Source organism: Micrasema longulum, unplaced genomic scaffold (genome assembly GCF_059751315.1).
Source record: "Micrasema longulum isolate JH-2025_06_02 unplaced genomic scaffold, ASM5975131v1 h1tg000141l, whole genome shotgun sequence".
NCBI classification, from domain to species: domain Eukaryota; kingdom Metazoa; phylum Arthropoda; class Insecta; order Trichoptera; family Brachycentridae; genus Micrasema; species Micrasema longulum.
Window position 1 is genome coordinate 74,633 of NW_028277347.1, and position 25,523 is coordinate 100,155.

The window sequence follows — 25,523 nt, forward strand, 5'->3', positions numbered from 1 at the left end:
GATGCTAGGGGAATTCAACGCTAATGCTGATTTTTTAAAGAAAATTGTCTTCAGTAATGAGGCGCATTATCACCTCAATGGATTTATTAATAAGCAGAATCGTCGCATTTGAGCAGCTGAAAATCCAAAAGAGATTATCGATAAACCTATGCATCCACAAAAATCACAGTTTGGTGCAGATTTTGGGCTGTTGGAGCCATCAGACTGTATTTTTTCAAAAATGTGGCTGGCCAAGTGATTACGGTGAATAGTGATTGTTTTCTTGACATTATTGCAAACTTTTTACTGCCAAAATTCTGTCATAATTGATGCCAACGGTTTCAACAAGATGGTACCACCTGCCACACAGCGGATAAAACAATGGCTATATCGTAATTTAAGTTCAGAGGTCGGTTTATCTCTCGAAATGAAAACATCAATTGGTAGCCAAAATATTGCGATCGGAAACTGCTGGACTATTTTCTTCAGAGCTCTATGAAAGAAAAAGCCTATGTCTATAAGCCAGCAACAATTCCAGTCCGTATTCAAAAGGCACGTTAAAATTTATCTTCAATTTATCCAAAAAATATGTTCAATGGGGAAATATCACATACTACGATTACCGATAAAAATATATGAAATAGATTTACAAAAATTAATTGTATTTTCAAAATCAATATGGATATTTTAGAGATTTTCATATTTAACTTTAATATATATTTTTTTAAATGTCACATGAAAAACGCGACATAGATAGTTGTGACGTCAAGATTCATGAGGATGTTCTAAAAAAAATTGAATGGTCAGTAACAAAATTTATAATTATCAGGGGCGTGGCCAATGCAATTACCGTTTTTGCGGGAATTCAAAATTACAAATTTAAAAATATTTTTTATGCTAATAACTAAAAAATTTTTTTTTACTGGACAGTATTTCATAGACCTTTATTACTTTAAAAATGTTTTTAAAAAATATGATATTTCCCTATTACAGGTTACCTGCGAAGATACTTTGAATTTTCATACAAATATACACATTTTCGTAAATAAATATCGATGTTAGTTTATACCATATCGAAATGTACCGGTGAAGATAGTGTTTATAATCGCGGCGCAGGCCTAAAAAACGAGAAGAACCGGCATATTGGTGAGATCTCCCAATTATGCCAAAATGTCATAGAAAATTTAAACAAAAGGATGGTGTCACGCTAGAGAAGCCGAAGAAGAATATTTCTCGAAGAACGCGGGCAGAAAATGAACGGGTGTGCGTTTTGTTGAAGGAAAGCGGGCAGATGATTGAAGGCTGGCGGTTTGTTATAAGAACGCTAACAGACAGATGAAGAGAAAAAACAAGATGTTTTTGTTGGTTGCCATGGATATGAAATGGTTACCATGACAATAAACATTTATGAAATCACAGGCTGGGATCTAGGATGGGCGGACTTTAATATCAACTGACGGTTCATCCAGCTACAAACCACTCGCGCAACCACCTCCGAGGTAGCATATTTTACCTCTAGAGTAGCAGATTACGTATACCTCCATAGAAATAGATTATACCTCTACAGAAGCGCTATACCACCATACATGGAATTATAATATACCAGAAGGCGAGTAGAACCAAGTTTGTATACATCGTACTGTGTTCAAAAGTCCCCCCTCTACCCGTCATCCTGCCTGCGCTTGCGTGAAGTGGCCCCATATTGTTGCCAGACCGCGAACAATATACACAAATGTAAGATAATTTTGTGTTATGTTATATTTTACCACAAAAATATTTTACTGACTGGACTATAAAAAAAAACAGGTACTTTTATTAGGCAAATGTAAAAAAATCATTGAATAATCATTTAGTAATTAAGTAAATTAATACCGTTTAATATTATAACTAAGGTTTATTAATAGAAAACCGGGTAAAATATTAGACTACCCTGGCAACGCTAACAAAATGTCCATTTTGCTTTCTTTGACATCTGACAGATGGCAAAATAATTCAATTCTTAAGTAATATGAGTTGTGAATTTGCTACTTATACATGAAATGTGATCCCATCCCGTTTCTTTTTTATTCCAGCAGTATTGCTACACTTTAGAAAGACACAACACGGCATAGTTGAATTCAAATCGGGAGTTGCGTACTGAGCAATGTCTACAAAGGAACCAATGGTCAAAATGTAAAAATACTCATTTATGAGTAGTTTAGTCGTCTTCAGTTTGATGCGCGTATGCGGTTTCCGGACTATTCTTAATTCTATGCCACCATATTAGCACAATATACCTCCACAATGACAGATTATACCTTTACAGTTGTATTTATTCGTGCACAGTAGAATCGATGAATGTGCAAGTACTGACCTGCAAAACAAACTTCTGGTCGATGACCTTCTTGCCGATGGTTGGCTGGAAGTCCGAGGACTCGAGGAAGCGCAGGAAGAACTCGTACACCAGCTGCAGGTGCGGCCACGAGGCCTCGAGGGTCGGGTCGTCCTCCTCAGGGTCAAAGTCGGGATTCTCGCTCGGTGGCAACGTACGGAACAGGTTTGCCGATATCTGTAATTACCCAAATTTCTCTATTTATTACATAATATTTACGTGCATATTTTTCATTTTGAACGCCTATAAGGCTTTAATACCGATTAACATGTATTACGTACTGACAAATATTTTCAACAGAGATGGAGAACCTCGGGGGTGGTATTCCGAAAGCGTTTACAGCGCGCTATAATCCGTATTTAGTATATAAAAACGCGCTATACCAGGCTATAATTTTTTTTGGAATACCAGCCCAGGAATTTAGAGGACCTGTGATCTACGTTGAAAATATTTTTCAATTGTGGTAAAATCCCTAACGGATTATATCCAATACACATGTCTATAAACATTTGAACATAAATAAATGAAAAACACAAAACATATGGTTGATTAACCGTCAATGCATACAATATAAAAACTAAATGAAATATTACTACTAAATATGGGCAGCTAGCTTCCTAAAAGATAGGAAACATAATATAATTCAGTAGATATAGAATCAATATTTGTTTGTTGATTAATAAAATAATTGATGTTTAATAAACAACATTTGTAGTTTAATAGGTGATGCCCAAATTTAGACCTGAATAACTCCCCAGGGAGCCTGTCCACAAACATTTAGACATACTCAAAACATTGCTGATAAAAATGTTTTATTTTGTTCTGTTATCATTTGAATTTGTTAGTAAATTTCTTCCCATTCACAGATTCATTTTCATAGAAAATATAAATAAAAAATAATATATACATTTCTAATTTGAAATATTAATATAATTGCGCTGTGGCGCAGTTGGTTAGACGGCCACTGTGAAACTGGTGTCGCTTGTTCGATTCCCTCCAGTTGCAAGAAAAAATCCAAGAAAGGTTTTTCCACAATTGGTCTAGGTGTTGTGTATTTTGCATAACTTTCTTTGATATCCTCTCTTTTGCTCATCTGCTGACAAGTCTCTAAAATATTCCCAAATTTTATTTCACAAATTAAAAAAAAAAAAATTTGCTAAACAATACATATAAACGTGAATAATTCAAATATCTCAAATTTAAGCATTTACATTTTGCAGATATGAATTTTATATTAAAAGTAACACCTGAAAATATCTTCGCTAATTACTGAAGAATGCATATGATTATATAATAAATGGCAAGATTGCGAGCTATGTGAAATAAGATCTAATATTAGAAGATTGTGTTACTTATACAGAATGATATGTGTCACTTTTCCTTGTGTCTTATCATACAGTGTTGCTTCATACAGGAGATAACACAACACTACTGACGCTAGAATACTTCAGTCTATTGTACGCCGCATCAGTCACACTACTGTACGAACATCTGTTCAGACAATATTGCAAAACGGAAAACGATCGATCGGCTCAGGGCTGTCCAAAATACTTCCTGCATTGAGATTTTGTCAACATCAATCTTAGGCTAAAAAGTCCAATTAGTGAATGAGGGCACAGAACACCTAGATTAGAAAAAAGCTAATTGAAATAATTTAGATCTCACCAAGAGTTTTTTGACGCATCTAAAAAAACGTTTGAAATAGAAATTAATTTTTACAAACTAGCAATAGCCCCCCCCCCCCCCCCCACACACATCATAAATAGTGTGAATACAGTACCAAAAGACTTTCATAGACTCGCCTATAAAAAACTGCGTTGAGTCAGGACACAATTCATGATATTTGTGTATTTATTCTTTTTTTTTTAAAACATACAATTTTGGAAAAAAGGTAAGCCAACATGAACATGATCACAATACAAGAGAAAAGATAAAAATCAGACTCACATTTAGAAAAAAAACGAAGTCACAAAATTTAATTTTATATAAGGCAATAATAAAATATTATGAAATGGGAAGGTTAAGAAATATGTGTTAAACAACTTATAAATTAAATACACGTGGTCCTGAGGCTAGGATTGCGAACTCACAGATCAGAGGTCCGGGGTTTTGAACCCCACATGATTTGAACTTGATTCCATTTTGTAATTGTGAATTATTTGCAACTCCTTGAAAATGGACCCAAAATTAAAATATTTGGGTGAATCATAAAAGTGCAAAAAAAAAAAAAATATGTACTTAATTAAAAAAATAAAATACTTTGTGCTATTGACAAGTAATAATTAATAAGGTAATGACTGGAATGAACAGAATTCACGGAGATTTTTTTAATGAAAATATTTCAGAAATCTAGGAAAGATGATTTAATCACTTTAATCCCGGCCTAAATTGCTCATAATGTGAAAAAATCTCAAGCAATTTTCAACAAAAAACAGTAGTTGATTTTATTCTCATTCTTTTTTTGATTCGACAAAATCAAGAAAGGAGCTCTGTGTTGGTTTGGACATGTAGAGCGAATGGACAGCGAAAGAACAGCTAAAAATATTTACAATGCGAATGTTGATGGATGCAGAAATAGAGGAAGATCGAGAAAGACATGGCATGGCCAAATGCTACAAATACTTGAAGATGGACATGTTAAAAGTCGGAATAATCAGCGCGCGTGCATAAGAAGATGTGTGAATGAAGAGAAGAAAAATAGATTCATGTGGCGTTCTATCCTCCCTGCCTACGCTTACGGGGAAACGGTGTGATGGTTTGTTTGTTTGTTAATTCATCAGCAGCCTCCGTAGTGTAATTGCTAAGAAGTTGGACTCACACATGGAAGGCTCCAGGTTCGATTCCCATTGAGCACTGTAATTGGGCCTTCCGGTTTGTTGTGGTGTAAAATAGAATATATACTTATTCGGTTTGGATAAATTGAGTTAGATTAGCAGGTTGAAAATTATCAAAAATATAAACAAATATTTGATGTAAAAACTTGCATGAAAACATCGAGCGTGCTCGCAACATTAGCGTCAGTAGAGATCCGATCATATTTTATTTGTACTTCTTGTGTTCACATTATGACAAATCTGCTGAAAGATGGAAAAAGATGATGTCATTTTTTATAAATTTTGAAGGAGAGCTTTGATGGGATCTGAAAAACTAGAATTTTAATTTACAAGCCTCATTCTAGTGTCGGTAGACGGATTGAACATTTTTTCTCACCATAGCGTGTTTACACAAAATGACAAAAATACGGTGATATAATAAAACACAATATGCCTAAAACAGGGACATATAGTAGAACTCTGTTTATCCGAACTCCAGTCATCGGATTGCCAAATAACCGGATCGTTATCAGGAAATAAAAAATAAAGGAAATGTTATAATAACAAATAAAAAAGGGCGCTGGCGTCCTTTGTCAAAGCAATTAACTTTGCTGGACATATTTAAGTAAGTTTTTAATGTGATTCCAATTTGCTGTATTATTTAAAAGAATGAAAAAGTGATCTTAGAGAAAATTTTACATTTTTTTTCAAAAAAGCCTTAATTGAATGGTTTATCCAATTATACGGATTTCTACATATCCGAAAAACGTCTGGCATTCATATATTTAGTACTCAATCATATTTAGCCATCTTTCAACAGAAACAATACCTAAACTAAGATAATGTCCTCTTTGTATTATTTGTGAACCTTAATAAACAAATAAATATAATGGAAAAAATCAACATCGGCCACGTGTATTTAAAAGGGTTATTACCTAAATATAAGTCCATAGGGTGTCTAACTTATAGTCTAAAGGGTTGAATTTTCTAGCATGTAACAGTTCGCGGTAGCCAACTGTTGCCTGCTAGTGATATTTGAATTAGTGGATAGTCTAGGCTATTTGTGAAGCGGGTGTTACCATTTTGATGATCTCCGGGTACACTGGATCCGTGAGCACGCCCCGCCCCCCCGTAATGTAGTCCACGAGCTCATTGAGTGACGCCCGCTTGATCTCCTTCCCCTTGAGGTCGGCCACAGGGTCCATGAAGTCGAAGGCCACGCAGCATTGCCGCAGCTTGCGCATAAACAGCTCTTCCTGCTCACCACTCGACACATCTGGAAATGAGACAGAAAACACTTATTATATGAAATTAGGGAAGCCGAAGTTCAACTTCAATCCAGCTAAACATTTTGTCAATGGCAGATATGTGGAAGCGTGAAAATATCAGCTCATAACTACCTGCCCTTATTTAATGATAATATATACACTAACTCATAACGATTAAGAAACTATTTTATTTATTTTATTTTATTTAGGAAACATACAGTACAGTTACAAAGTTTAATATTTTACACAATTATACTTAACTCTAATGGACCAGTGAAGTTTCCATATTATAAAGCAATTATATGTAAGGTTAATTATGAAAGTATAAAAAAGAGAAGGAAAAAGAAAAACATAAATGAAAGTTGTTTATAAATTAAAATTTGTAATTTGTAGTGAGTATTTAAAAATTAAGAATTGAAATAAAGAATGAAAAACATGCATAATAATAAAATTCTAAATTTATTCCTCTACACTCCTGAGTTAACATTTTTCAATGAACCGAAATAAACTTTTTCACACAAAAAAAAACATGTTATAGTTTATGATTTTTAGTTTTTTTTGCCAGATCATAAGGTTTGCTAAGAATAATAATTCTAGTATCAATTAATTTGATACAAAATTGTATTATTTTGCTGTTTCAGTTAATAATAATTTTAAAAAAACTCACGCTTCTTGTTTTCTTTCACAGTTCATTGCAATTTTTCTTTTAAAATAATTTTTCATTGAATTCGCGTTCGCCCACCACGCAAGAGGTCTCGGGTTCGATTCCCGACATGGTTGACATGAAATATTTATTTAAAAAGGCGTTTTCACACTAGAATATTTCATAGTCCCTGGACTGGTACTTGAAGCGTAAGACTGATCATCTTACCTTCATGTAACAAAAATGATCAAGATACACCGCGATTGGTGTACCAATGCAGTGCCCTATGCAGCATTAGGTGGGGAAAGGGAATGATTGTTGCGCGGTGTGATCGATAATTCTGAGATTATGATGAGCATTGGTTTGTACGTTCCTGATAATTACCTAAGACAGCGTCAGCATAGATTGTTTCATATTCCGATATACAGGACCAACCTGCCTATGGTTATGCCTGTTGGAAGGGCTACCGCTATGTTGAATAACATCGCTCTGGATATTGATCTGTTCCATGTATCCGAAGGGGTTGTTCCGGAGCAGGATTCTCCTACTACTTTGACATGAGTCTCTTTCATGTATTTTTTTCATTTTTATAATATGTACGTATTGAATACATGTTTGTAATGTATATGTTATATTTAAATAAATTAATTGAATTGAATGATGATGATGATGATGTTCATCTATGTCCTTTTAAGTTAATGCATATTATATTAACGTAATCAATATTTTTATGTACTGTAGTTAATTTAAATGTAAAAAGCCCATTTGGCGTGAATAAGAGCCCCCGCTGATTGTGACAAAAAGTCACAGTGTCAAGTGCTATGGAGATACATGGGAGTGCGCTCACTAGGAACTTTTTGTCACTCTGCCGGCAGACGCCTACCGAACGGACGTGTTGTGAATTTTGCAGTTATATTTAAGATATACATGTTATTACACTAGTGATGAAGAACATTTTAGACTTGATAATATAGAAGTCTAGGCATTTACAGGGCTTATGACCTGTCTTTGGCTGGTTTAAGTGGCCACTTTACACACTGTAAAATATTCACCATTCTACCCATATTTGAACATCTATATTATTTAAACCCTTTCATCTGTTGATGTTTGTGAAGTTAAAGAGCTGAAACCTTTATTTACAAGGGCGAGATTTAAGATGGCTGCTTTTCTGCAAGAAGATGATATTGGGAATGAATTGTTAATAGAAGACAGAGTAAAGGCCAGCATTGTTTACAAAAAAATTAAAGGAATTCTCTGATATTCATTTGAAAAGGAAATTGTGGGACGAGATTTAAATTAAATTATTTTAAAACTGTTTATTGACATACGAAAATAATTTTTAAAACTTGAGAGGATATTGACGTAATTCAGAATACAGGGAGTAAAATTTTCCTTTTAATAATCGTTCATTATATATGGGATGTACCAGTAGTGTTTCTTTAGTTTAATTTTCCTTCTGCGTAATTTAAGAGCGCAAATCACTGCGACCTCTTCGAAATCCATCGCTAAATGAACATTTTGTCACCAGTAGTGAGCGCACCCACAGTGACACAACGTGACAGTGACAAAAAGTCACAGTCAGCGAGTGGTGTTAGCCAACAAAAATTACCAAAAAACTATAATTTCTATTCCTAACATTAGTTTTTTGCTGTAACCTTAAATTTCCTACGAAAATATTAATTAAAAGAATAAGAATAAGAAGTGTCACTTATACTGTAGTCATTTAGATGTTGGTTAATAATATATATATCATTGCCGTTCAGGCAAAAGTCACTAACCCAAAAAGACTTTAGCTTGTTTATAACCTGGGTAATGCAAGCCAAAAGAGTTCATTAAAAAAATAAAATATCACAAATAATTATATTAAAATTGTGGTTAAAAATAAATATACATAAATAAATATTTTTTAAAGTGTTTATTTATTTATTTATGTTTTATTACCCACACAAAGTGTTGTTTTAGGAAGAAAACTGTCATACTTAAAAAATGATAAAAATCTGCCTCAATTGTCAATTAATTCTATCTGCCTTTAGTGATTTATGCTTGTTGAGATTTTTTTGAAAGTCACATAGTGAAAAACAAATAATTCCAATTTATGCATTTTTTATAAGTTACCTCGGTGACTTTTGTCTCTTAAAGAACATAAGTTTACGCTTTAAATTGCATATTCAACGCAAACTGTACTTTTTAGGGTTAGTGACTCTTGTCTGAACGGGGACGATATTCCGCATGTTAAGAAATAAATCAAATCAAATTAATAAAACAAAAATTATTAGACTTAACTACAAAGATATTTAGTGTAACATTAAACGAAAAATGCAGATTTTATTGTGAAATTCTAGGGTTTGATATGACACTGAAATATTCTCTTTCGAGGCTATTCTGATTTAACACATTCTATTGAATTCAATATTCAATTTAAAACAATCTTATTGACTTTTTCGTGACCTTCAGACCAGCCCTAATTGCTTTCGAAAGGGCGTAATCTGCCTGTCTAAAAGTAATTATATTTTAGTTACACCAAACTTTTTAGTATATTTTTTAGTAGAAATACCTTTAAAAAATATTATTTTTATCTAATTTATGTTTTTTTTACTATTGCGCGATTAAAAAAAAACCTTCGTTTTAAAATGGCAAAATCGTATGATTTCCTAATTTTGCGTTCGTTTTACCAGACTACAGCCCTATCCAGCACTAGTTAGAGATAGGGGAATAATGATGATGATGATAGGTGAGTTATTTATGCATAGTGAATGTCCTGAACAACTGAAATACAGGTTAATACCCGTATGCAGAGACAAAACTTAAGGTAAGGACAGTACATTCTAATTTCAAATGCAGAGAATAACCCGAAGGTGAAGACAATAGAATGTACTTTCCTCACGGGTATTAGTCATGTGAAGTTGGAACATGATGGAAGTTTTTTTAAATCTCAATAGACAAAAGTGTTAAGTCCCTCGAAGGTTAAATTCGGTACCTGCCTAAAAACATTTGGACATACCTACCCAAAAAAAATATTATTGATTATAAAAAACTTCACCGTGCGGTGGTAATTTTGTTATCTTCGGTATTGATTTAAATCATTTCAAATAATGTGTTTGGAAGTGCCTATCAATATCCATAGGGAGTTTAAAAAATGATACAATATAGTGATTATTCTGTGTCCAGGTGAAAAAAATGGATGGATGCAATTTTTTCGTGTATAAAAAAAGTTTGTTTTTGAATGTTTACAAACAACATTTATTTCTGTTGGATCCCAATCAGATTATTTCGTTGAATTTCTTATAATTTCTACCCATTTATTTCTTTTTACTGGATTTTTGGTTATACTAAAATAATATCAACTAACATTCTATACATTTTTGAAAATCGCATTCTTGACTTAAGTGCATCCCTTGAGCAGAGTTTGACATTTGCTAAAAGAATCCTTTGTTTGAAAATAATAGATTATTTTCTGTTTTGGAATTCAAACATAAACAACTAAGGTGCCTACTTAAACTCAATATTTGAATCTCTATCGTTTTTAGATTTGGAATTCAATCATAAGCAAGTACCTAGGTACCTACTTACCAATGAAAAGTTACATCTTTTTTACGTTTATCCGAACGGTTTTTACTAAAGATTTTTTAGTAAAGTTTTGTAAGTATACTTAAGAGGAAACGCGGTCTGACTTTTCTTTATACAAACGTATTCATGTGTTTTCTCTCTGAATTAGAGCGCTAGAGAAATGCTTTTTTACAATAACAACAAACTATCACGCCATTTCTCTGTAAGGGTAGGCAGAGAGGATAGAATGCCACATCACTCTATCTTTGCATTTAGATCTCGCTGCCTCTACATTTAGAGATCTTTTCATGCACGTGCGCCGATTATTCCGACTTCTATCATGTCCATCTTCAAGAATTTGTTGGATTTGGTCATGCCATGTCTTTCTCGGTCTTCCTCTATTTCTGCATCCATGAACATTCGCATTGTAAATATTTTCAGCCGTTCTTTCGTTGTCCATTCGCTCTACATGTCCAAACTAGCGCAGAGCTCCTTTCTCGATTTTGTTGTTAATGCTTATCTCAGCCTTACGTAATATACGGATCTCAACATTTGTGCATCTATTGTATATATTTTTACGACATATTCACATGAGAGATCGTATTTTGACAGCATTCGTTTTGTTCATTTAATCAATATACGAGTATGAACTCAAATCTAGCAATAGCAAAGCATTGCCAGGTTCAGCTCGTATATTATATTATTTGATTACAAGCTTTCAAAACGGAACGTCAAGCAGACGAAAGTGAGCATTTTCAACACTTCCTGCACTCGCCCTCCTTTCAATATCTTTCTCAGTCATTATTTCCCCGGATACGCATACTTCCCAGATTCACAAATTCCTGCGCCTGTTTTAGTATATTCACAGTGGTCTCACATTTAGTCATACTTTCAACTCATTCAAAAACCATCACATCCGATTTATCAACATTGATCAGCAAATCGCTCCTATTGCGTACATCGTAGAATTTTGTTACCGAGGATTGCGGGTCCTCTTCGTTGCTAGCAAGAAGCGCAGCATCAGCAACATACAAAAGACAGTTGACAGTAAAGTCACTCATTTTTGGTCCCATTCTTAATTCTTTCATACAGTTATCGATGTATATGTTGAACAACCATGGTGACATTACAAATCCCTGTTTGACTCCTTTAGGAACATTAAACCACGATGTGAATGACCCATTCACCTTCACACATGGTGTGCTGTCCTTGTACAGAGACGCAAAAGCCCTTGTCAGGTTACAGAATATATTTCTAGATTCCCTAAAATTTAATTATCTTTAAAGTTTTATCCTAAATAACTTAATATGTCTTTTATCATTATTGTTATTATTATGGATAACTTATTATATAAGTGCCAAGATTTATGTATATTGATTTTCATTTGTACTATGGGGATTCTAATTAACCAAAATACTAAGATCCGATCAACTGAGGCCATTAGGGCCGATTTAATAAAGCCATGAGGGCAGATACATTAAGGCCCACAGGGCCAAATTTACTAGCATCTAATAGTCGCCGATAGCTGACTTTTATTATTTAAAATTACAGATTCTTCACTGTTCAATTTTAATTTTAAACAATTGATCTAACATAACCTAAGCTCACTGAACTTTTTTCATAGATTTTAAGTATACCTGTATTAATATAACCGATTTAATAAGGCTATGAGAGCTGATTAATTAAGTCATGTAGGGCTGGTTGAATGAGAAACGAAGGGCCGAATTTTCTAGCATGTAACAGTTGCCCGTCTCTGCTCGTTTGTATTTAAAGGTTGTACAATGTATATAGTTTTTTTTTTAAGTTTTCAAGTTTAAGCAAGAAAAAAAGTGTAAAACTGAGGAAAAAGCTAAAGTGAGGAAATGAAAAATGTATGGAAAAAATGGGTTCCTAAACCTTACAGTTTTTTCATACAGTTATCGATATATACGTCTTACATATTATGTAAATGCCATGGTGACATCACACATTCCTGTTTGACTCCTTTAGAAATGTCAAACCGCGATGTGTATGATCCATTTACCCAAACACATGCCGTGCTGTCCGCGGCCTCCGTGGTGTAGTGGTCAAGACGCTTGACTCACGCTCGGAAGGTTCCGGGTTCGATTCTCGGTGAGAACACAAAAAAAATAATTAAAATGTGATTTTTCTCAAGCCTGGGTGTTCTGTGATGTAATTCACCACTGTGATTGGGCCTCCTGGCCTGTTGTGGTGCAAAAATAAAATGAAATGAAATGAAATACAGAGAAGCGATAGCCTGTGTCAGATTGCCGTTCACTCCGTACTCCGATAACACCTGCCATAAATCTCTGCTAACTATATCAAACACTTTTTGCAGATCAACAAATGCGCAGAAAAGCTTTTTATTTATTACGTTGAAAAATCAAACAGACAGATGATGTGAAAAGAAAGTGCTTAAAATGAATTTATTTATTTTCTTTTGAAAAACAGAAAGCCATGCGAATTTGAAGATATTGTAACACATGGTGTATCTGAAACTAGGAAATGTGTGCATAATTAATAATAATAATAAATTTCGACAATGTTTATAGCGCCATTTCGTGAGTAATCACTTCAAGGGCGCTGTACATTATACTTAAATAAAAAAATAAGGTCTATCTACAGGCCAACTCTTAGTTACTTTGGTGTCTTCCTGCCTTTGTTAATAGTGTTAGGTATACATATAATATTTGTGCACAAGTATACCAGGGATAGCGCGTATTTACATATGTTTACATATGTAAATACGCGCTATACCGCACTATTAATGCGTTCATAATACCAGCTCGGGAGGAAATAAAATGAGTAATTTCAGATGTCAGTTAACAAATGTGTCTGCTTGAAATGTTTTCATAATTGGATTAGGCTGTATTAGTCAACAATTTTGGCATGAAAATCAATGATGTTTAAATACTAAAAAAGCAGAATTACAGCTTGGGACGTCGTTTCTCAATCTGCAGGTATACAAACCAGAAAAATTCAATAATATCAGGGAGATCGATCAAATTTGTAAAATAAAAATCCCGAGAAAGGAAATCGAGCGGAGATTACTCCGCCTCTCGGTGTAGCAGTTGGTGCATTCGCCTGCCATGCGTTACGGGTTTGATTTGATAAAAAAAAATAGGTTAAGATATGGTTTCACACTGTAAAATTTCTTTGGCCCTGGTCTGGCACCTGAAGTGTAAGGCACACACTGATCAAGATACGTTGCAAATGGATTACCAATGCAATACCCTAGGCCCGACTATAGTCCTTAAAATACAGCTTGATTAGAAAGACAGTTGTCAGCAAAAATGACAACATAACTTGGTAGTAACATCTAAGGAGTGCTTTATATTGACATACGAAAAATCATTCGTATCTGGTATGTTCATTTATTTTTTAATACAATGCTTGACATATAAATCAACATAAATATATAAAATCAGCTTTAAAAAAAAAAAAAACTTCTTAATGATGTTCTTACAAGGTTACATCATTTTGCAAAAATGTTAAGAGATGGGACAAATTGATCAATGTAAATTGATTGAATAAAAAAATGATTCATTTGATGTTGTTCATGAAAAAAGTATAAATGTCTTATATTTGGTGAATAATTGTCTTAAACTTTTTTGAGAAAGACTATTAGAAAGAAATTTTCTGTGTCAGTACCTTTTCTATTTACAATATTTGTATACCAAACATCCGAAGACGGCAGATTTTTGGATGGTCCTAGATCTGCCTTCCGTACGAAGAGAGTAGTATCTCAGTAAGACATGTTTCTGGGAAAAATGTGGTAAAAAAAGTAATGCTTTTGTAGTAGTTTCACTATGCATGTCATCACAATATGCCATGCATCAAAAGAAAGGAAAAAACTGAGAAATAAATTTAGTTTTCATATTAAGATTAATATTTAAATTTAAAAGATAAATTAAACTTAAATAAAACAAATTTAAAGATAAATCTAAACTGAAAATCTAGTGACTGCAGTTTTGCTTCCTGGATTTCGTGGTTCCTGAAGGAATATTGATACGTGAGTAAAACTAAAATAAATATCTTTTCTTTGAGATTCCGAATCTGTATTTAACAAAACTTTGTAAAAAAAAAAAAATGCTAGATACTGCACTCTTTGTAAGGATGGCAGAACTCCCATAAAAAACAATTTATCAAAAAAGCAAAACGATAGAGAAACACTAATGGTAATTAATATCAGTGTGTAAAAAAAATCACTACTCTAGAGCCATAATTCAGAGAGAAAATACGGGATTTTGTTTGTATGAAGAAAGTCAGACTGCCTTTCTCTTAATAATGTAAAACACATTAAAGGGATCGTAAGGGTTTGCTTTTTGGGGGTCTCGGTACTTAAAAGATTGAGAAGCGGTGACTTAGGACAAAATATTTAATATGTATCTACTTGTACTGCATAGTAAATGTGCCAAAGAAAAGTGGAATGCGTAAAAAAAAAAACAAACATAAGTGCTTACTGTACCGATACGCATACAAATACATATATTAAAATTAATGAAATATAGCGCGAGTTATTAGATTAATTCTGAGAATATTATGTGACCCACCTAACACATGTGTACACATAATATAATTTAAATAGCACACAAATAAATTTTATAACAAAAGGAAAAATTATTATTTTTTTAAAAAAGACATACTTTGGGGTTGGAGTAATTAAAAATAAACTCACCGCTTTTAAATTTTGGTGGGTACGAGTAAAAAAAATCTTAAAATTTGTGTATATTAGAATAAACACCCGGGATGAAAGGGTTAAAAAATGCCCTGATAAAAAAAAAATCGCTCTTTAAGATATGCAGTTTAAAAAATATATGTTTTTAAATTGAGGAATCAGGTTTTGGTCCCATAGCTAGTGTTGCAGATTCGTGGATCAAATTTCCGAGGTTCAAACCCCACTCTACCGCAAGTAGATTTCCATTTTCTAATAGTGGGTTATTTACAACTCGTTGGAATGCCCTCCAAAATCAAATATTTAAATAAATCTTAAATTTGCCAGAATTTTTTGTTTTAATTAACCAATAATAAAGTTTAACAATTAAAAACTTTATTAATTATCCCAAATATACCAAACCCTTCGAGTGTTGAGAAAAAGAGTTCTAGGCAAAGGTGACTGATATAAAACTTTATCACGCATCAAAAGCCCAGAAGACTAATATATTTACAAGTGTAAATATTTTATACCTGATATGGGAACATTTAGCGTTGGGGAAGTGATATAATGCATGAAGGTTCGTGTATATGTACAGATATTGTTGTACTGAGAATGATTCGAATATAATTTTACATGACAAGAAAAAAAAATGTGTATATTTCAAGTTCAACTTATAATAATAGTAGGTAATCCACAGACAGTACAGAAACATCTGCTACTTATATTCATTAAAACTATAATTTATTCTACAAAGAATGATTCTAACAAAAAATTTACAGCGGTAACACCTAAGGTTTGAGGTGCGGTTTTTTTTAAAGATAAATCATTTAGGTAACAGCATAAGTAATCATAATTTTTTATGATTCATTTTATTTTTACAGCCGGTTTAAAGTTTTTTTTTTCAATAATTATTTTTATTCACTTTATAAATTGTCGCTTACATTGTAACACCACGAATCTCAAAATACACGAGGAGAATATCAGATAAATAGTGGCTATGATGTCACATGAGTCTACATAAAATACAAGACTTGATATAATATTTTGTACCTATTCTTTTTAAATAATGAAGTCTGGCCTAAATTATATCATTTTTAAAAATTATGGAAACTACATTATTTAGACAGACGCCATGGCGCAGTTGGTCAACCGGCCAACTGAGAAACTCTCATCGTGGGTTTGATTCCAGTCAGTCGCAAGAAAAAAATCCAACTAAGATTTTTCTTTTGATTGGTCTAGGTGTTGTGGCGCATTATTCAAAACTTTATTCCATATTCTTTCTTTCCTACTTGCTGAAAAGCCTCTAAAATAGAGGTTTAGCAGGTTATTTCTTTAAAAAAAAAAACAAAAAAAATTGTTAGGTTTTCATTTTTAAACACCTGTAATTTATTTATTTGTATATACGCCCAATATGCATTTTTAAGGACATATTAATACATAGAAAATTATTATAAAGAAAAGTAGAAAGACACAATGGTGTATAGTAAAACATAAAACAGGTCATCTTTTGCTTAATGTTCCGTGACATTACAGCACCGTTACCAGGGAGTTAATTCTAAAGATATTTTTTTTTGGCAAAAATGTGCAATTTTTTTATGAGTAAACTAGAAGAAATTTTGCAACTCCTGAAAACTTGTCTAAATAATTGAGATTTGTGCGGTTATAAAATATAAGCGAAAAAAATATAGCAAAAGGATGTAGGTATTATGTTGTTATTCAATAAAATAAATAGTGATAATAAATTAGGTCCAAATTATTTTTCAAACATAAAATTTTTGAGATTGAGGCCATTATTTTTAGATTTGGATTGGAAAGAAAATATTAGGGTAGGGAATGAAATTTTCGTTTGGATAAATTATTGATACAATTTTCCCTCTCTGGTGTAAAAGGACACTTAAATGAGATATTGTTTGCATCATTTGTACCATATCAATATTTACAATATGGAGACCTCAACCCACATAGCATTAAGATAAAAGAAGACAAGTATCAGTATCATGGTCTGAATGGGATTTCAGCTTGTATATTGGAGTTAATATGCTTCTCTATTTCATTTGGAACTTACTATACTTTCATAAACATACAGCAGGAATAAGTACTTAATAATAATAAGAACCGGGTTGTGGTCCTGTGACTAGTGTCGCGGACTCACGGGTCACGGGTCAGAGGTCAGAGGTTCAAACCCCACTCTACCACTATTTTAAAAAGTACCTAATTATGCCAAAAAACTCATACAATGTCAATTAAAGGGACAGTAGTATGAAATAGTCCGAACCATATTACAAATAACAGTTGAAAGACAACATAGTTTAGGAAGAAGACGTATCTTTAGACTTAAAGCATAAGAGTGGTTCCACTGTAGCTCTGCATTCAGAGTGGCTGCAGACAAAGTAAAAATAGCCACAATGATCTCTAACAACAGTCAAAACAATTGGTTTCTCCGGGTGAAAGTGCTCCGAAGAAGAAAAAAAATATCATCACGACAATGCGCCTGCTCATTCATCGTTAGCTGCGCAAGCAAAATTGTACAGAATCAGGTTTGAACAGGTTCCTCGGCCACCGTATTCGCCGGACCTGGCCCCCAGCGACTTTTTCCTGTTTCCAAACTTGGAGAGATGGTTCACCGGTAAGCGATTTCACTCAAATGAGGAACTCATAGCTAAAACTAAGGCCTATTTTGGAGAGTTTCCATAGGACTACTTTTTAGACGGGATAAAAAAGTTATAAAATCGTTGGACTCGCTGTACTGACTTAAAAGGAATGTTGTTGAAAAATTTTGAAAAATAAAACCAAATTTGGCCAAAAAATATTTTCTTGTTTCACTTATTCCAAACTTTTTGATCCACCTAGTATTATAATTAGGCACGGATGCAGTATTGTTTGATTATTAATTTTTCTGATGTTTTGCCCTATAAAGGGTTAATACATAATTCCGATTCAACTATGTCCACACAGTTGGGTACACACTTGACTCATTATGAAACAGGTTGCGCAAGTTTTGCTACATTAGTTTTTTATTATTATTTTTAAATGCATGAAATTTTTTATCTTAGCACTGGTGACGCTAAATGCTGATAAAAAGGGAAGTATTAGCAAATCTCAATATATATATTTGGTTAATCTATATCAGAAATTTGAAGCGATTTCTGAGCATTTATTAACTTTTAATCAACCCTGCATGCAAATCACTGGACTTTAAAAAAATAATGCATTGCACAGTTGCCGGCAGCAAATAAGAGACAACAGGGTTAAGAAAACGACAGCTAACGACCGGCTGACTTTAGCTTTGTAGAGCGTCATCTCTGTCGCATGAGTCGACAAGGATAAATGACAAAGACGATGCTCTACAAAGTGCCGGTTATGGCCTACAGTCTCTTTTTTATGTCCGATGTTTCTTATTAACCGCTGGCTTCTGTACCTATATTTTACATTATGTACACTTCTTAATGTGTAATAAAAAAATAATTTCTAAAATTATTATAATTGAAAGTCTCATGGTGTACTGGTTATTGTGTTTGGCAGGCATAAAATAAGTAAATAATTGTAAAAAAATAAATATCGATCCACCGTATTGTATTTTATCATGGCGTGTAGATTTTTGTTGTGGTGTGAAATGGGCTAATCATGCGATAGCATGCAGTGGGCTCGTGGTTTGCACGTGCACAGCGGTTAATAAGAATATTTCTTCAAACAGCAACAATTGTCTTTTGTAAGTGCTTATTAAAAAAAATACATACATAATTTAGATTCCGAATTTTACATAAATTTAAAGAAATAAAAAGTAAATTTGTATTGAGAGTTGGAATGTGGTATTAGACTCATTCTATAAATGTTTACACTAAACAATAATATTTACCTACTCTGCAGAGTCTGGAAATAGCCGAGTACACACATGTCACGTTAGTCAGTTATAAAACTTTCAAAATAAAAATTATCTAAAATTTGAAGATTATCTTATTAAATACGAGTATGTGATAAGTGCACAAATGTCGAGATCCATGTATTGTGTAAAGCCGAGACAAGCATTATCGATAAAATCAAGAAAGGAGTGCTGCGTTGGTTTGGACACGTAGAGCGAATGGACAGTAAAATAATGGCTAAAAGGATTTACGATGCGAATGTTGAGGGACGCAGAAAATGCGGAAGACCGAGAAAGACATGGAATGACCAAATTCAACAAATCATGTCATAAGTCTGAATAATCACCGTGTGCACATTAGAAGATCTATGAATGTAAAGGAAGCGAGGTCTATATGCAGACAGACTTAAGTGGCGTTCTATCCTCTCTTCCTACCCCCACGGGTAACCGATACGGTTTATTGTTGTTGTTATATTAAATAAATATTTTATACTTAGATCTCAAAACAAATTTTTAAAAAATAAAATGGCTCCAATAACATATTCAGAAAAATATTAAGAATGAATTAATGTAATTGTCAGGATAATTTGAAGGTATCACTAACACTATACAACGTCGCATCATACCATCGCACCGACTATTTTGGCACCGATGCATTGTATCTCAGAGGAAAATAAAATAGAATACACCCACACAATTAAGCTTAAACTCCGAAAATAACTTTCGCGCATACTAATATTCATGAATGAAACTTGAGTCATCTAGTAAAATATTGTTTTGGGACCAGTTTGAATATTACATGTAACAAATACTAGACATTAACATTCACGAAATTTTCATTAGATTCTGACGACATTTAGGGCCCTTACAGGTTTGAGTGAGATTTTAGACTCCAAGAGTGAGTTTTCGGAATATGATATACATCTAAGCAGTGTTCTAATGATGTGCGAGCATTGTGGACACGAGAGATTAACAAGTGGCTACTCGAGCTGGGGGCAGACTCTCATCAAATTACACTTAAATAGAGCTAAAGAGTTGAGTAAGCATAATACGATTGGAGACGGACAACGGGAAGGCAATCTTATCGGTCTGATATTGTACAGAAATGAATCACTTTCTATTCAAATCAACTGATAAAATGACTTCATTATTTCCATTTTGTTTTGCGAATTTCCAAATTAAAAAATCAGTAAACATATTTACCCGGATAATTATAAATGTTTAATGATTTTGATAGAATTATAAATTAAGTTATTAATGAAACTTCTTGGTTTAGTTTACTTTTTTACTCTTTTGACCAACGAGCGCTTTCGCCTAAGTAGGCATGTTCAAGACTGGTGAATTGTTTACAACGTTTACAGCTTTTATACTATTCTTAACATATTTTGGAGATAAGAAGATCAAATAAGTATTTTAACATAGGACAGAAAACATAAACATTTACAACTAGTTTGCTAAACCGTTAATTTTTTGGAGTTTTTGGACCGAAATTGGGATTTATTATTTAAAAGGCATTTATTATTTAAAAGGTGGGAAAAGAACACATGGCGAAATACAACAGAGTGGCAAATACACATTTTAATTTCTTTCCATAGAATTGGCTACAAATTAAAATGCGGAAAATCAGAACTCAGGGGGCTACAACCGATTTACTAACAGTAACATAAAAATGTACAGTCCCCAGACGAGATTTTAGATGTAAAGGATTACACTGGTCCAGTAACGTTTTGTTTCGTATGTGTATACAAATGTTACTGGTAATCTCTTATTGTTCTTAAATAAACAAATAAACCACAAAAACATTTCACTGCCAAAAATATTAAATTGTTTTATTTATGCTTTGTGAAATTAGTTCATAACATCTATAGATCTAATATAAACTTTTAACATTACAATTTTTTCTCAAAATTTCTCAAGAAAATATTTTTTCAAATTAATTTGAAATAATTCAATGCTTTCTTATTTCTTCAGGTATATTATTTAGCTTTGTAGCACCATTTTCTTTTCGGCCGCATATGCTATGTGGCTGCAAAATGTTGTAGAAAAAGATTATTTCAAATACATCATCACCATTTCTCTATTCGCACTCAGTGGTGCATAGGAGACTTCATTGGCAGTCCAATTGCAGCAGATCATTTTCGTTACATGGAAGGCAAAGTGATCAGTCTTACGCTTCAGGTGTCAGTCCAGAAACATTAAATTATAACGGTGTAGAACCACCTTTAAAACCAATATTTCACGTCCACTCTGACAGGAATTGAATCCAGGGAAATCTCCGGAATTAAATCCAGGGAAATCTGGAATCCATATTTGATGATTTTTTTTGTTTGTTTTGTTTTTGTTATGCTTTGCGCTTGCACATAGATGAATAATATATTAAATACTCTGCATGTATAATATTACATCTACTAACCATCTTCCTCCTCAAAATATGACTAAAGTTACTCTCTCACGTGTCCTGGTGATGCTTTATTTAAATCAATATATTTACTAACAGTCTGACAACCTTATTTATTTATTGATTAAGATATTTACATACATATTCATGAGAGAAGAAGAGAAGAAAAAGAAACTGTTAATAAATAAATCACACATACATATGATCAAAAACTTCCGAAAAATTGGTAAATAAAACAGGTTTTTTGGTAAATTTTCAGGTGCATTTATTTTATTGCCTTCAAAATAGCATCAAGCGATGCTCATATCCCAACACTTGACCCATTCATCCATACATTGATCATAGTCCGATGAAAGAATGGCTTTCAATTCCTTCATCGCATTTTCTTTTATTTTATCTACGCTCAAAAATCTCTATCGCAATTCACAGTTTGTCACCCAACAAGATAATTTTTATTTTTAGGACAAAGCAAAATATCAATTTTAACATATAATTTTAGTCAGATAGCCGTTTTTAATAAAGTAAACTTACTTATTTAATTTATTTAAGAATTCTTGAGTTACTTGCATTATGAGTCCCAACTTCATGCGGCTAAACTCCCGTGTTCAGTTGGGACAAATAGAGAACAAGTCAAACAATACATCCCAATGTTTACGCATATTCTTTACTCGCAATACCTACAGGATCAATCCAAGTCAATCAAACACTAGTTGCTTGACCATTTTCAAAATAAAATATTTTTTGTGTGCAAAATAAACCTAACATATTGGCAATTCTAAATGATCATTTTAATTTATGTGTATGCATTATTTTGACAATTTGTGCATGACATATCTTCGCTCGTAGTCAAATCTCAAACTCCTAATTTTTGGTACATTATACCATCACACAGTACTATAAAATGACAATTAATTATCAATTAATTCCAGAATTTTATCACAAATTGCAAATTTAGAGAATTTTTTGTTTCAAAGGCAAATAAGTCTAAGACATTAAATTTTGTTTGTACTAAACTAGTCCTAAACTGTTAGCAAAAAAAGTTTTGAATTGTAGACTTCATTCCATTCCTCCAAAATCTTTCCCGTGAAAATGGGACTTTATACAAACGATAGCTAAGAATTTAGGCTGAAATTTTACCTTTTAGAATCATATTAAGAGAAAAAGTCTCATTTTAATATTAAAGTTTTTTTTTTTTTTAACTGTTCTTAGCCTCATGTTGACAAGACACATAGGGCCTGAGATATTCAAGTTTCCACAAACCCTTAAAACTGCAAAAACTTCGGCGCCTAATCAAACAAATATTGCCGAATCGAAAATCAAAAACAATCAGATTATAATAATAATTATCATTTTGAACTACCAACGTGTTAGGGTGAATGCACACAAAAAAACAGATTTATTAAAAATGGTTAAGCAACCATTTTACTCATTTCTGGACCACTACATTTAGAGTGACCCCAGATTAATTTCAATTTAGGCAATAACCAATTATTTTAAAGTGCAAAGAATAGATCTAGAGGATATTGATAGCAAAGAATAGATCTAGAGGATATTGATAGCAAAATATGGATCTGACGGGGTTTGATACTAGACGGCACATCTGGTACATGATGGTAATGTGATCAGTTTTACGGTTTTTTTTGCATATAAATATTATTTATTATTGTTATTCCCTTTCTGTACCTAATGGTGCAAAGGGCACTGCATTAGTACACCGCTTGCAGCATATCTGAAGGTCCTATGATCACTCTTATGCTTCATGTGACTAAAGGGACTAAATATTTCATGTCGACCATGCCGGGAAACGAACACGAGACCTCTTTGGTGGTAGGCTAACACGCTGACCATTAGACTAAGAGATGGACATAAATAAGAAAATAAAAATACAGGTCGTTTTGCGCCAAAGCAAGATAAATTATTTTTTAAAACTGCATATTTTAATTTTAGTATTAAAATCAAACACTGATTTGAGCCTACTAATCTAGTTTTTAAAAAAATAAATAAACAAATAATTGGACAGTTTTTTTGCCTTATTAGGGAATTTTCTTATTTACAGTTATAAAAGCCTAGGTACTTAAAAATATAAAGCAAGATAAGCTTAGGCAATAATTATAAATACAGAAGTATTTCACGTCAACTTTGTTAGGAACCAAAGCCAGGATTTTAATTAAATTAAGTTAATTCAAGGGCACCATATACTGGTATTATTTTTTTCTAAATAAAAAGCTATGAAATGCATTTCAATGTTTTAACAGTCACAGTAAATTCTACATAGATTTCACTAAAAATAGCAGTTATTATATGTGCAGTATGTATATATTTTTAGTTGTATGCAGGCTTTAAAGAAATGTCTATGATTTTCATTCATTATAAAATATAATAACCTCAGTAAACACGTGGTAATCAATTTAAAGACTTCTGAAAAATTGTTTTAAAACAAGGTCTTCAGTTTAAAACTAGAGATAATCTGAAAAGATAATTCTGATTGAGTGACGTAGCTTAAAGATTATAATTAGGATAATGATGATACGCTATTGATTTTATTAAAGATTAACACGGGTGGTTGAATCTACTGACGAGATATTACAACAAAAGACATGTATGCAGTTATCACTTTATATTTATTATATTATAAATATGTTATTTGTATCAAATTAATAATCCGATAAAAAAATAGTTTTATTTGAGATTTTAGTTCTGATAAATACTTAGTTTTGTAATAAAATGTAAATTACATTAATTTCACAGTACTGATATTTAACGGAATTTTCTTCAAGTCATGTCATTTTTTTACTAACTAACCATCACACATTACATTTGCAGGTGTAGGCAGAAAGACTAGAATACCATACCACTCTTAATTTTACATAGACTGCTTTAGGTGTTCATATTAATTATTCCGACTCGTCATGTTTAAAAATATGTTTGGACCTGGTGGCGTATCTTTCTCGATCTTTATGGGCTTCTGCGTAGATCTACACTCAAACTGTATTTTAAAAATGTAAGATTATTACTTTTATCACAAGAGTCACGATGTACTAAAATTGAATATTTACTTTTCCATTAGAATAAACTATAAACACCTATAATAATAATCCTATACTTTTCATTGATCACAGGGCAGTATTATTGAAGTATGCAATATCAAAAACATTTTTTTTTAAACCCCCTGTGAAATGAAGATTAAGCGTCATCAATTGGTAGCATATATGAATAAAAGATCAGAAAATAATATCAGATATCAATCGTCACTTAATTTAATATAACATACTCCCTTTTCTGAGTAATTTAACCTAGAATTGATAGTGACATTCTGTAAAATAAAACATATTGCCTAATCCTTATTTTAATGTCATTGATGGAAAGAAGGACAATTTAATGCACTAAACGGATATTTTTAAGTGACTGAAAATATTATTTTATTATAATGAGATTCTTTATCTAAATCCTTAATTATAGCTGACCTTGATATAATGGGATATCCTGCACAACTCACTATTAGAGAATGATTATCGAATATCTTATTTGTTTTATCAGTTTTTATTACTGAAATCTTACTTTACTCTTTTTTTTAAAACTTACTAGAACTTTGGTTATAATGGAATTTTATCGATGTTTATCCATATACATACTTACCCAGTCAAGTAAAATTAAATTTACTATAAATATTAACAAACATCCGAAAATCTTCTAATTTTAAGAGATTCTGTAAACATTATTTTTCTGTAAACACTAAAAAACTACAGACAATCAATATTAACGCCAGAATTCAGAAATTTAGCAGTTTTTATTTTCCTTTGCACCTATATACATTTTACGAAATGTTTTTCCATATAGTTAACTATTATAAGTGATGCACATAGGACTGCTATTTATGATTACGTTACAAAAAAGTCACTTAGAGTGACTATATAAAATCAAACATATCTTGAGTTGAATCACAACTGTTGGAAGTTTTGTGGTAAACATTCAAAGCATTTAAATATGAA

General features: G+C 32.4%; 1 protein-coding gene across 1 annotated transcript in view; it reads right to left on the reverse strand.

Annotated features, from left to right (window-relative positions):
• Positions 1-25,523, reverse strand: part of wdb (serine/threonine-protein phosphatase regulatory subunit widerborst) — a 41,669-nt gene that overhangs the window by 8,046 nt on the left and 8,100 nt on the right. The window contains exons 2-3 of the mRNA XM_088242518.1: positions 6,243-6,439; positions 2,333-2,527 (exon numbers count right to left, since the gene is read on the reverse strand). Coding sequence (XP_088098644.1) covers positions 2,333-2,527; positions 6,243-6,439 — 392 coding nt within the window. The remainder of the gene's footprint in view (positions 1-2,332; positions 2,528-6,242; positions 6,440-25,523) is intronic.